Source organism: Macaca thibetana, chromosome 12 (genome assembly GCF_024542745.1).
Source record: "Macaca thibetana thibetana isolate TM-01 chromosome 12, ASM2454274v1, whole genome shotgun sequence".
Classification (NCBI taxonomy): Eukaryota; Metazoa; Chordata; class Mammalia; order Primates; family Cercopithecidae; genus Macaca; species Macaca thibetana.
Genome location: NC_065589.1, coordinates 44,770,106 through 44,785,079, shown reverse-complemented (window position 1 = coordinate 44,785,079; position 14,974 = coordinate 44,770,106). Strand labels below are relative to the sequence as shown.

The 14,974-nt window shown below is 37.3% G+C and overlaps 1 protein-coding gene across 4 annotated transcripts in view; it reads left to right on the top strand.

Annotated features, from left to right (window-relative positions):
- PLCL1 (phospholipase C like 1 (inactive)) overlaps positions 1 to 9,866 on the top strand; it is a 360,211-nt gene extending 350,345 nt beyond the window's left edge. For all 4 annotated transcript variants that reach the window (XM_050750684.1, XM_050750685.1, XM_050750687.1 and 1 more), the window contains one exon: positions 1,891 to 9,866. In XM_050750684.1, coding sequence (XP_050606641.1) covers positions 1,891 to 2,073 — 183 coding nt within the window. In that variant the 3' untranslated portion in view covers positions 2,074 to 9,866. The remainder of the gene's footprint in view (positions 1 to 1,890) is intronic.
- Positions 9,867 to 14,974: the final 5,108 nt, after the last annotated feature.

Sequence of the window (14,974 nt, the reverse complement as noted above, 5' to 3'; positions counted from 1 at the left end):
TGACTTTGGGAAGGGTGATTGTGCTCTGGGCCTCAGTTTTTTAAATCAGTAAATTGAGAATAATGAAAGTACCTATCTCATAGGGATGTTGTAATGAATGATTGAATGCACATATATAAAGCACAAAGAGTGACCACACCGAGCAAGTGCTTCATATGTTGGTCTGTTATTATTATTGCTGAAGAGTTGCACTTTTCAAAGTGGATGTGACTTCACTTATTGTTTTTTAACTTTATGTTCTGGGATACATGTGCAGAACGTGCAGGTTTGTTGAGCAGACTCATTCATGATGTCTAACCTGTTTAAGAACAGACTTCCCAAAGTCTGCTGGTATAGTGGATGTTTTTTCTTTAGAAAATATATCTCTCACTGACAGAGTCTTTAGGCTCTAATCTCTAGTCTTTAGTCTCAGACTAGATTGTGAACATGGTGTGGGGAATAGAGCACTGATCCAGGAGGCTGAAGGCCTGAACTTTAGTCCCAGCTCTGCTATTAACCAGCTGTGACCTTGGGCCAGTCAATTAACCTTATCAGGCTCAGCTTCATTTCTCCTCATGAGAAGGCAGAACTATCCACCTCCAACTCTTCTTTCAAAATCCCATACCATAATTGACGTACTTGAGAAGAAGTCCGCTTTAACACAAACATCAGGCAAAGCCCAACTATTTAATCATCCCATATAATTAAAAGCTGCTATTAGAAGGATTTAGCTTTTTTGTTTTTTTTTTTTTTTGTTTTTTTTTTTTTTTTTTTTACAAAGGATAGAATTGGCAGGTGCACGTTTAGGTTTTGAGAAATAAAATATTCCAAGCTTTTGTAAAATACAAGTTTCTTCGTACATCCTAAGGAAAAAACATTTATCAAATTAAAAATATAGAATGGCCTTTCATAAAATAGGTGAATTATCCTTTCTCTGACCCTCTGCTTTGTAGAATAATGCTCCAGCAATCGTCATAACCCCACATCCTCCATATTGTCCTTTACTTTCAAGGTCACACTTTCAGGCACTGCCGTGAGAATGGAGAGGAGAGGGAAGAAGCTACTTCCTCCTCTGTCTATGCACCGTAGACACCTGTCCCCGCTCCCCCACACTCAGTCCTTCAGCCGTTGGGCCAGTACCAGCATATGCACTTTACCATTGTAACAATGAAGTAAAATAAGAAATAAAAATAGCAGGAAAAGAGCTCTGTTGGGCACTGATGTAAATGACAGCTAATGTGTTCCTGTAATCTTCATTTCCTTTTTGTTTTGATTAACATGTTGAGCTTCTGTAGATTCTTCTTCTCCATCTGCCAGGTGGGAACATTGTCTTCAGGATGACGGGAAAGGCAGAAGTAATGTGGGTAACTAATAATTTAACAACAGGCAGATTGCAAGGATGACCCAGTATATTAAAAACCAGCTCACCAAGCATAAGGGTATGTGACTTTACAGAAGACACTTTGCTTTGTAAGCTCTTGTACAGAGGGGGAGATTTTATTTTCACTTCTTTAAGGAAGAGCTTCTTTCCTTGTTTTCTCCCGAGACTAGGAATGCTGGATCTGGGTGGGGTAGGTATTGCAGCAGTGTGCAGAGTCTCACACCATATGGTGATGGAAGAGTTGATGTCCTCAGCACATAAAGAGGAGGGTTCCTCACAACAAGAATCTCAACAGACTGCCAGCAACCACAGCCAGTTGGTCAGGCTCAGGTTGAGGTACTTGGCTTAACAAGCAAAGTCACTTAATAATGTTAGAAAAGAACCTTGGGTTAAACCCTGGAAAAGTGAGCTTGTAGGTCTGGGTCTGTTTCCTTATTCAGCAATGGGCAGTAAGGACACAGAGTGATGTCACTCAGCACATTCCTGGCCCATAACTGTCTTCTTTCATGCCTATTTTTTTCTGTTTGTAGGGCCAAGGAGATCTGTTGAAGAATGCCAAGAATGAAGCTTTAGAAAACATGAAGCAGATCCAGCTGGCATGCTTGTCCTGTGGACTGAGTAAAGCCCCCAGCAGCAGTGCTGAGGCCAAGAGCAAGCGAAGCCTGGAAGCCATAGAGGAGAAGGAAAGCAGTGAGGAGAATGGGAAGCTGTGACTGGGCATTATTGACACGTTCACCCATCTTATCAAGGACTCTGGTTTCTCATTCTTGTTTTCTTTCTTTAAATGTTTTAGAAGTTCACAAAATCATGCCCTCTATGGGGTATTGCATATAGATATTTTCACAATGTCAGTAGTTTAGTGTAGTTAATTTATCTAAATTAAAGCCTTTAGTATCAGTATTTTAAATTCTGAGACAAGTGTCAACACCCCTGTGTGGATGCCTGTGGAAGAGGGTGTGTGTGTGTGTGTGTGTGTGTGGGTGTGTGTGGCAGAGAGAGAGAGAGAGAGAGAGAGAGAGAGAGAGAGAGAAATTCTGTTACAATGTATTCCGTGTTGCATTATTCATTTAGTGAGTTATTCCTTGATCATTTTGGGACAATTGTGTTCATCTGAAATTCTGAAGAGCACTTACTGTAACCTGTCGCTGTGTTTAATTTTACTTCTCTGCCTTTGACATTTAATTTAGTAATCATAGCATAGTTTATTATTGAAGGAAGCCAAATTTATCAAAGCATAGATGTTTTGGTAGATTAAATATAGATTAGAAAAATTCCTAAGAATCAGAGTAGAAATAAAAGTGAATGAAAGATTAAACAGATGATCAGAATTTCTAGAAAGATTAGCAAAGTCATTTCTTCAGTTAGAAAACTTTAAAAAATATTTATTAAATAAAATCAAATTTTAGGAAGTTTTCTGTAGTCATTTACTAAGCATATTATTTCACTAGAAAAGCTGATCATAGGTGAATTTATACCTACCTGTGTGGTACTCTGAAACACACTGAAAGCTCTGTTGCAATTAGGATTTTGATGTGACAATAATATTGTTGTATAATTTCAAGATTTGTAGGAAGGTCTCATTCTTCCAAACTGAGAGTCTAGCACTCATTTTCTGTAACAGATATGGCAGCTTAGAGGTCTTGGCTTTATTTGTTTGTAATTTAGGGTACTAAATTTAAATTTAAAGATATTGTTCAAAGAATATCATGTCATCACATTGAGCTGATATAAATTCTGTGGGTCAGATAATATCTTTGTGATAATTGAAGAACTAACCATTTACCAAACATCTATGATATAACCCTAACACACGCAGAAAAGCATATGTGCAAAAAGAAATGACAAATTAGGGTACATTTATAATTGCATCTAGATAATTTTTACCCTAATGTCTTCATAAAGTACTTGAGTGTAATGTTTGTTACCTCCAACAGAACTAGATGTTCTATGGTTATGAAAGAATATATTTATTTAAAACATTGCTTTTATTTTGAAAAGCTTCTTAATTAATTTGATTAACAAATATGTTAATTTGGGGAAACCTAGAGAAGATAATTGTTGAAATTTTGCAAATATAAACATCTCCTATAGCTTCTGTGTTAAGTTATTTCTGACTTCTTAACACTATTACGTTCATGTTGCACATTACTGAAAGAGTAAAGATATGATAAAAACACTTATTGTTTTCTTTTATTGCAAATTGAAAAAGCAAAGCTAATGAAAATGAGTTACTACATCAAAAATATCTTAAAGAGTTTGCTATTTCCATGGACCAGATATGATGAAATTATTCCCTGGGTTTAAAACTGGGCACTCGAGGAGGAGGTACCTGAAGTCATTTGAAGGCAAGTTTCCAATGATACTACAATGACCTGAAAAAATTTCTTTACCCTCTATTATATTTAACTTGCTGGTGGGAGGAATAGTGGAATGCAGTTGTTAAGCCCTTTGCGGTGAAAAAGAGGTTCTAAAGACAGAAACAAAACCCACCTCACATCAGCTGATTGGTTGATTTTACTAGTGTACCTCTTCATCTACTTGAATTCCATTTGGTAAATCCATGTCTTTACTGGATATACGGTTAGGCGGGAAGAGAAGATAAAGGATGGCAAATGCTCAAACGATATTTATACATTTATTTACTCCAGAGTCAAATCCAATCCTTGGAAGTAGCTTCCCTAGTTTATTTTATTTGTCCTAGAGCTCTACTCACACTTAGGACCTACCCAACACTTCTCGAAAACATAACATGGATTCTGCCTCATCTGATGCTACTGCTGGCAGTGGGTCGTCAGCCATACTCTGCTTCATTCCACTGGGTGTCCTTGCTAGATGAGGAGTGAGATGTGGAGCAAGGAGGAGCTTTGGATTCTGGGAGTGGAGCAGTGGCAAGGGAAAAGTCTAGCCTCCTGTGATGTTGCTGTCTCCAGATAGAATAGCAAAAACAAACAATGTTTTTGTGTGTGTATTATGCCTCCATGACATTGTTACATTCTATGAGGAGCATCTGCCTCCTTTCTAGACTTGAACTGTGGTAGAAAAAGCCCCCTTCTCTCTTCTATCTACTTAGATTTGGTGATGCTAGGAACGTAGTGTTTTAGATATTAATTCTATTTTTATTTATTCATATTTACATCACCAATGGGATCTGAGGTGGTGATGATAGGTATTATCACTGGCATTTTACAGGTGAGAAAGCCCAAGGCCATTGAGGTATAAATGGAATAACTGATTTTGAACTCGGGTCTGTCTGATTTCATGTGCAAGATTATATACTTAGTGATTTTGATTTTAAATTTATTCTCAACATTTTAAACCAGACTATTAACTCTTACCTTTATAACTACAGATACAAAGAGCTGTATCATTTATTTTCTGAATATAAAATATCAATGGTCAATATAAAAATACAAAAATAGAGAACTATATACAACAGAAAAGCAAAATTACCCACTATTAACATTTTGATTTATATCCGTTTAGACACTGTTTAGAGTTTATACATACATGTAAATATGCTTTTATTTTAACAAAATTGAGATATTATATAAACTGTTTGTAGCAGGGTGTTTAAAATTTTAACAATATGTTATGGATATCTTTCTATGTCAATAAATGTGTATTTACATTAGAGTTCCAAGCCTTTGAACTGAATCTAGTCCAAAAACGATGTGTTTTATTTGGTCATTGAACATTTAAAAAAATGTTTAAGCAATAGACAGCTTTTGAAATTCAGAAAATGTTACGTACAATTCAATGTCCTGCGTGTTTTAAAATACTGGATAATCTAACAACAGAGGACACCTCCCACTCCCCACCTCACAACCACCACACATATACTTTCTTGCTTGGCATCAATTAATTGAAACTGCCCTCTCCAAAAGGGGCATATGCTGTCCAGTTTTCTAGAGAGTCTTTTCATTCATTTATGTTACATCTGGACCCTGTGGACATGATAGGTGGTGAAACTTGATGAAAATTATCATTTATTGAGAGGCAAAATGAGAGAATTGCTTGAGGCCAGGAATTGAGACTAGCCTGGGAAACAAAGTAAGACTTTGTCTTTAAAAAAATTAAAAAAAATTTAATGATCATTTATAATAATTACATAGTATCTTATTATATGGCTTACCAGAATATATTTAACCGATCTCCTATTGTTAGACTTTACTCACCTAATATCTTGTTATATAAACATTCCAGTAATAAAATCAATTTTTGCAAAGTTGTTCAACTTTTTCTTTGGGATACATTTCTAAAAGTGGAATTCTTGGGTCAAAGGATACAGAGATTTTTTGTTTTGTTTTGTTTTTGGTTTTTAGGGATTTTGAGATACATTGCCAAATAGTCTCTGGAAAACTTGTTCAATTTAAAACCCCACCAGGAGTTTATGAGGGTGCTCAAATCTTTGCTAATGATAAATTTAATTTTTCTTATTTTCATCTTTGCCAATCTTCTAAGTTACAAAAATCTTATTTCTCTTTATCTTTAATCTAGAATGAGATTGGATGCATATTAATATGTTCATTGACTCTAAATAATCTCATTAAAAGTAAAAACTTTCATACTCCAAAGGATACTACCAAGAAAGTGAAAATAGAAACCACAGAACAGGTTTGCAGGTCATATATCTGATAGAGACTGGCGTCCAAAATTTATAAAGAACTATTACTTATTAAAAAGAAAACCAAATTTTTAAAAACTGGACAAAGGATTGGAATAGACTTTTTTCCAAGAAGATATGCAAACAGGAAATAAGCACATAGAAACATGCTAAAGATCATTAACAACTAAGATCGCATAAATCATAGCCACAATTAGATATTACTTCACACCAAATAGGTTGGCTATAATAAGAAAAAGACAGATAATAACAAGTGTTAGCAAGGATGTGGAGAAATTGGAACCATCCTACCCTGCTGGTGGAAATGTCAAATAGTCCAGCTGCTTTGGAAAATAGCTTGGCACTTCCTCAAAAGGTTAAAAAAACACGGAGTTACCATATGACCCAGAAATTCTACTGTTAGATTTCTACCCAAGAGAAATGAAAATATATGTGCACACAAAAGCTTGTACACAAATGTTCATGGCAGCATTATTTATAATAGTCAAAAGTAGAAACAATCCAAATGTCTATCAACTGATGAAAGGATAAACAAAAATTACATATTCATACATTGGATTACTCAACAATAAAAAGAAATGAAGTACTGATACATGCTACAAGAGTATACCTTGAAAACATTATGCTAAGTGAAGGAAATCAGGCACAAAGGCCACATATTATACAGTTCCATTTTTATAAAATATCCAGAATAGGCAAATCAATAGAGATAGAAAGTAGACTAATGATTGCCAGTGGCTGTGGAGGTCTGGGAGTGACTGCTAATGGGTATGAGTTTTCTTATTGGTGTGATGAAAATGTTCTGGAATTAGGAATAATGGTGATGTTTGTTTACATAATTTGTGAATGTACTAAAAGCTATTGTATATTTTAAAGAGTGAATTTTATGGTATGTAAATTATCTCAGTGAAAGGGTTATAAAAGGAGAAATAAAAAGAGAATTTAAACAATGAACAGGGTATCAGAGAATAGTGAAATAGCTTCAAGAATCTAATATATATGAAACTGGAGAGAAGAGCAGGAAAGAAGAAAATTTGAAGAAATAATGGCTAAAAAAATTCTCTTTTGTAATGAAAACTATAACCCCAAGATCCAAGAATCTCAAAAATTTCAAGGACAAGAAACATGAGAAAAACAAGTTAGTCTGTTTTGTGCTGCTGTAATAGAATGTCACAGATTGTGTAATTTACAAAGAAAATAAGTTTATTTGGTTTACAGTTCTGGAGGCTGAGAAGTCCAAGAGCATGGCTTTGGCATCTGCTGAGTGTAATTCCATGCCAGAAGGGGAAAAGATGGAAGGTCAAGAGAGCCCATATGAAGGAGGTTTTGCTATTATAACAAAGTCACCTCCTCTACAACTACCCCACTCCAATGATAACACCCTTCATGAGGGTGGAGCCCTCATGACCCAATTACCCCTTATTTGGCCCCACTTCCCAACGCTCTGGCATTGGGAATCCAATTAAGTTTCCAACACATGAGTTTTGGTGACACCTTCAAACCATTGCAACAACCAAGGCATATCATAGCCAAATAGTTCAAAAGTAGTGATAATGAGATAATCGTAAAAGCAGTCAGTAAAAAAAGACATGCACAGAGAAAATAAGAAAGATAGCATATGTCTTATTGTTACCATGCAAATGAGATGCCAGTGGAGTAACTTCTTTAAAGTATTGAAAATGAAGCAAAAACTGTAATCCTAGAATTCTATACCCATTAAAAATGAATTCTAGAATTCTATACCTATTCAAAAATGAAGGTTATACAAAAAAATTTTCAAAAGTTGAATTCATCACCAATAGACTTACATTATAAGAAATGTTAAAGGAAATCCTTCAGGCTGAAGGAAAATGATTCCAGGTCAAAATATGGATGTACAAAAACAGATGAAGAGAGAGAGCTAGAAATAGTAACTGCAGGGATAAATATGGCTGGCGCTTTGTATCTAGAGGTTGTGCATCTGTGGATTGAACCAATAATGGATTAAAAATACTTTAAAAAATCGATAAAAATAACAACACAAAATTAAATACAAATAAAAATACAGTATAATTATTTACATAGCATTTACATTTAATTGGGTATTATAAGTAGTCTAGGGATAATTTAAGGTATACAGGAAGACATATAAAGGTTATATGCAAACACTATGTTATTTTATGAAAGAGACTTGAACATCTAAGGATTTTGGTATTTGCAAGGGGTAAATGGGGCATTTGCAAGCGGTGAATGAGGAGGCCTGGAACCAATCTTCTGCTGATATTGAGGTACAACTGTAAAAGGTGTACTACTTAAATCTCTTATTGTATTGTAACTTGTATAAGTAATGAAATTAAAAGGCAGAAATTGTCAGACTGAATGAATAAAATGAAAAGGCCAAATAATATGCTGCTTACAAGAAATGCAATTCAAATATAAGGACACAATTAGTTTAAAGGACAAGAATCGGAAAAGATACACTATGACAACACAAGTCAAAAGAAAGCTGCTGTGGATATATTAATATCAGATGTAGCGGATTTCAGAGCAATGAATATTGCCAGGGATAAAGAAAGGTATTACATAATAATTAAGGCATCAATTAATCAAGAAGATGTAATAATCCGAAGCATTTATGCAACTAATATCAGAGCTTCAAAATACATGAAGCAAAAACCAGTGGAATTGATAGGAGAAACACACAATTACACAATTATAGTCAGAATTTTCAATATCTTTCTCAATAGAGAGAACAACTAGACAGGAAATCATTAAGGATATAGATGATTTAAATTATATGATCAACTACCTCGACATAATTGACATTTATGGAACACTCCACCACCAACAGCAGAGTACATATTATTTTCAAGTACACAGAAAGCAGTTACCAATATAGACCATATTCTGGATCATAAAACACATCTCAATAAATTTAAAAGAATTAATGTTATATAAAGTATGTGCTCTGACCACAAAGGAATTAGAGATCAATAAAAGAAATATTTTTGAAAAATCTCAACATATTTGAAAACTAAATAACTCATTTCTAAATAACTCCTGTGTCAAAGAAGAAATTAAAAAGGAAATCAGAAAGTACTTTGAATTTAAGTGTCAAACATCAAAATTCATGGGATAACACTAACACTATACTTAGGAAATTTATAGCAATTAACACCTGTATTAGAAAAAAAGAAATTTCCCAAACCAAAGACTTCCATTTTCATCTTAAGAAACTAGAAAAAAGAGAGAAAATTAAGTTCAAAATAGAAACAAGAATAAAGATTAGAGTAGAAATAAGACAGAAAACAAATAATAGAGAAAATCAATAAAACAAAAAGGTTGAATTTTTGGGAGGATCAATAAAATTAGTAAACCTCTAATTAAACAAAGAAGAAAAGGAACACTCAAATTACAAACATCAAGAGTAAGATCAGACATCATTTCAATATTGAATCAAAAAAAGGAGTAAGAATATATCACTCCAAATTTTAAGGATATTAAAAGGATAGTAGACAAACATTATGAAGACTTTCTGCCTATAAATTCTACAACTTCATGAAATGGGCAAATTGCTTAAAAGACACAAATTGCCAAATCTGAAAATGGTGAGTTAAATAACTCAGACAAAAAGTACATGCTGTATGTCCAGTAATATACATTTCTAGAAACGCAAACTGATGAATAGTAACAAAAAGTAGATAAGTGGTTACCTGGGGTCAGTGTGGAATGGGGAGGGTGAGATTACAAAGTGGATAAGGACATATTTGGGAATAATATATATGATTATTATTGTGGTGGTGTTTTCACATGTTAGACATATGTCAAAATTTAAATTGTATACTTTGAATATGTGCAGTTTGTTTTATGGAATTATATCTCAATAAAGCTCTTAGAAATACATAGGAGCACCTCTAAGTTAATAATTTTAAGGCAGCTTTTAAAAAATATAATAATTGGCCAGGCACGGTGGCTCACGCTTGTAATCCCAGCACTCTGGGAGGCCGAAGCAGGTGGATCACAAGGTCAGGAGATCGAGACCATCCTGGCTAACACGTGAAACCCTGTCTCTTCTAAAAATACAAAAAATTAACTGGTCATGGTGGCAGGCACCTGTAGTCCCAGCTACTTGGGAGGCTGAGGCAGGAGAATGGCGTGAACCTGGGAGCAGAGCTTGCAGTGAGCTGAGATCGTGCCACTGCACTCCAGCCTGGGCGACAGAGCAAGACTCCATCTCAAAAAAATAAAATAAAATAAAATAAAAATAAATAAAAAAGTTGAATTTGGCCGGGTGCAGTGGCTCACGCCTGTAACCCCAGCACTTTGGGAGGCTGAGACAGGCGGATTGCCCGAGCTCGGGAGTTCGAAGCCAGCCTAAGCAACATGGCAAAACCCCGTCTCTACTAAAAATACAAAATAAACGAATAAATAAGTTGAGCATGGTGCAGCCACCTGTAATGCCAGCTACTCAGGAGGCTGAGGCAGGAGAATCACTTGAACTGGGAGGCGGAGGTTGCAGTGAGCCAAGATTGCACCACTGCACTCCAGCCTGGGTGACAGAGCGATGATGTCTCAAAAAAAAAAAAAAAAAAAAAAAAAGCAAAACAAAAAGATAGCTGGAGATAGTTGAATTTTTCTTTTGTCTTGGAATTAGTGAATTCATAGATTAAGCTTTTTTCCATTTATAGACATTTTCTTTTTCATATTTTTATTCTTTTTTGCGTGTGCTGTGTGCATGTATGTGTGTGTTTTGAAATTAGAAACACATACATGCACACAGCACACACATGGAAATATATAAGAATATGAAATATTTGCTTTTGTTGCAGCTGCTTTGGATTCTTTGGGAACAGCAGTTGGCCATGTCATCATTATATCCTTTCCCTCATCTTTTCTGTAATCGTGTTGATTTTCTTCACTTTCCTTTGAATCATGGGAAATATTCTTGTACCTTTCCCATGCACCAAAAATTCAACTTCATACACTTTTCCTTTATGGTACTTGACCACATTTTGCATGTCAAAGCATTTCTTATTTATCTCCTCATCCAGCTCCTTCTTTTTTCTTATGATTGATTGATTACATCTTTAATAATTAACGTTTACTATGTCTTCTATATGTGAAGTACTGTGTTAAATGCTCACATACATAATCTTAGTTAGTTCTCAATACAGCCCTAGAGGCCAGGTGTGGTGGCTCATGCCTGTAATCCCAGCTCTTTGGGGGCCAAGATGGGAAGATTGATTGCTTGAGCCTAGGAATTCAAGACCAGCCTAGGTAACATAGTGAGACCCTATCTCTATAAGAAATAAAAACAATTAGCCATGCATGGTGGTACATACCTGTAGTTCCAGCTACTCAGGAGGCTGAAGTGGGAGGATTGTTTGGGCCTGGGAGGTCAAGGCTGCAGTGAGCATGATTGCACCACTGCATTCTCTGCATTCTAGCCTAGGCAACAGAGTGAGACCCTTGTGAAAGGAAAATACCTTGGACCCCCAAAATCGCTAAGGAAAACTCAAGCTGGAAACTGCTTAGGGCAAACCTGCCTTCCATTTTATTCAAAGTCACCCCTCTGCTCACTGAGATAGATGCATATCTGATTGCCTCCTTTGGAAAGACTAATCAGAAACTCAAAAGAGTGTAACCATTTGTGTATCACCTATCTGTGACCTGGAAGCTCCCTCCCTGCTTCCAGTCTTCCTGCTTTTGCTTCAAGTTGTCCTACCTTTCCAGACCAAACCAATATATGGCTTACATATATTGATTGATGTCTCTTGTCTCCTTAAAATGGATAAAACCAAGCTGTGACCTGACCACCTTGGGCACATGTCCTCAGGACTTCCTGAGGCTGTGTCATGGGTGCATCCTCAATGCTGGAAAAATAAACATTCTAAATTAACTGAGACCTGTCTCAGATTTTCTGCATTCACATTCTGTTTCAAAAACAAAAACAAGAACAAAAACAAAAACAAAAGTAATCTTAGAGGTTGGTATTTGATGTGTTTTGGCTGTGTCCCCACCTAAATTTCATCTTGAATTGTAGTTTCCATAATCCCCACATGTTGTAGGAGGGTTGTGGTTGGAGGTAATTGAACAGTGGGTGTGGTTACCCCATGCTGCTGTTCTTGGGATAGTGAGTGAGTTCTCACAAGATCTGATGGTTTTATAAAGGGCTTTTCCCACTTTTGCTTGGCACTTCTCCTTGCTGTCACTATGTGAAGAAAGACATGTTTGCTTCGCCTTCCACCATGACTGTAAGTTTCCTGAAGCCTCCCCAGCCCTGCAGAACTGTGAGTCAATTAAACCTCTTTTCCTGTATAAATTACCCAGGTTCAGTTAATTTATTAGCAGTGTGAAAATGGAGTAATATGATAAATTGATGCTGCAGAGATGCTGCTATAAAGAAACCCAAAAATATGGAAGCAATTTTGGAACTGGATAACAGGCAGAGGTTGGAACAGTTTGGAGGGCTAAGAAGAAGACAGGAAAACGTGGGAAAGTTTGGAACTTCCTAGAGACTTGGAAGGCTCAAAGACAGGAAAATGAGGGAAAGTTAGGAACTGCCTCCAGACTTGTTAAATGGCTTTGACCAAAATTCTGATCATGATATGGAAAATAAAGTCCTGGCTGAAGTGGTCTCAGATGGAGATGAGGAACTTGTTGGGAACTGGAGTAAAGGTCACTCTTGCTATGCAAAGGGACTGGCAGCATTTTGCCCCTGCACTAGAGATCTGTGGGACTTTTAACTTGGGAGAGACGATATAGGGTATCTGGGGGACGAAATGTCTTAGCGGTGAAGTGTTCAAGAGAAAGCAGAGAACAGAAGTTTGAAAATTTTGCAGCCTGATGATGTGATAGAAAAGAAACCCATTTTCTGGGGAGAAATTCAAGCCAGCTGCAGAAATTTGCATAGTAACCAGGAGCCAAATGTTATTCACTAAGACAATGGGGAAAATGTCTCCAGAGCATGTCAGAGACCTTCACAGCAGCCCCTCCCATCACAGACCTATCAAATACCAACCTCTAAGATTGCTTTTGTTTTTGTTTTTGTTCTTGTTTTTGTTTTTGAAACAGAATGTGAATGCAGAAAATCTGAGACAGGTCTCAGTTAATTTAGAATGTTTATTTTTCCAGCGTTGAGGATGCACCCATGACACAGCCTCAGGAAGTCCTGAGGACATGTGCCCAAGGTGGTCGGGTCACAGCTTGGTTTTATACATTTTAAGGAGACAGGAGACATCAATCATTTTCCTAGGAGGAAAAAATGGTTTCATGGGCTTGGCTCAGGGCCCCCCTGCTGTGTGCAGCATAAGTACTTGGTGATCTGTGTCCCAGTTGCTCTAGCCATGGCTAAAGTGGGCCAAGGTACAGCTCAGGCCATTGCTTCAGAGGTGCAAGCCCTAAGCCTTGGCAGCTTCCATGTAATGTTGAGCCTGCAGGTGCACAAAAGTCAAGAATTGAGGTTTGTGAACCTCCAGTTAGATTTCAGAGGAGGTATGGAAATGCCTGGATGTCCAGGAAGAAATCTGCTGCAGGGGCGGGGCCCTCATGGAGCACCTCTGCTAGAGCAGTGTGGAAGGAAAATGTGGGGTTGGAGCTCCTACACAGAGTCCCCACTGGGGCACTGCCTAGTGAAGCAGTGAGAAGAGGGTTACCATCCTCCAGAAACCAGAATGCTTGATCCACTGAGACCTTGCACCATGCACCTGGAAAAGCTGCAGACACTGAATGCCAGCCCATGAAAGCAGCTGGGGGTGGGGGTTGGGGGGGACTGTGCCCTGCAAAGACACAAGGGTGGAGCTGCCCAAGGCCATGGGAGCTCACCTCTTACATCAGTGTGACCTGGATGTGAGACATCGAGTCAAAGGAGATCATTTTGGAAATTTAAAGTTCAATGACTGCCCTATTGCTTTTCAGACTTGCATGGAGCCTATAGCCCCTTTGTTTTGGCCAATCTCTCTCATTTGGAATAAGTGTATTTGTGTAATGCCTGTAGCCCCATTGTGTCTAGGACATAACTAACTTGCTTTTGATTTTACATGTTCATGGGCAGAAGGGACTTGCCTTGTCTCAGATGAGACTTTGGACTTGGACTTTTGGGTTAATGCTGGAATAAGTTAAGATTTTGGGGGACTGTTCAGAAGGCATAACTGTGTTTTGAAATGTGAGGACATGAGATTTGGAAGGGCCCTGGGGCAGAATGATAGGGTTTGGCTATGTCCCCACCCAAATTTCATCTTGTAGTTCCCATAATCCCCACGTGTTGTGGGAGGGAGCCCATGAATCATGAGGATTCCACCCATGCTGCTGTTCTCATGATAGTGAGTGAGTTCTCATGAGATCTGATGGTTTTATAAGGGACTTTTCCCCCTTTTGCTTGGCACTTCTCCTTGCTGCTGCTATTTGAAGAAGGACATGTTTGCTTTCCCTTCTGCCATGATTGTAAGTTTCCTGAGGCCTCCCTAACCCTGCTGAACTGAGTCACTTAAATCTCTTTTTCTTTATAAATTACCCAGTCCTGAGTATTTCTTCATAGCAGTATGAAAATGGACTAATACAGTCTTATTATAATTCTCATTTCAAAAGAGGAAACTGAGGCTGAAGGAGTGCTCTGCCTATCTACTGCTACATAACAAATCACACCCAAACCTGAAGCCCATTATTTTGTTTACAAATCTGCAATTTACGTAGGGTTCAACTTGGGTGCCCATTTCTGTTCTACTGGCATCACTTGGGAGGCAATTTGAAGGAATAAGCCTGGAATTATCTGGAGGCTTGTTCTTGCCCATGCCTGGCGGTGGATGCTGACTGTTGGCTTAGACCTTAGCTATAAGTAGAGCTAAGGTCTATAAGACTATAAGTAGTCTCTGCATGTGGCCAGGGCTGCTTCACAACATAGTGGTTAGGTTCCAAGAGTGAGTGTTTCTAGATAGAGCAAGCCAGGAAGAAATTGTTCTATGTATTATGAGCTACCTAGCTTTACAAGTCACATAGATAATTTCTATCACATT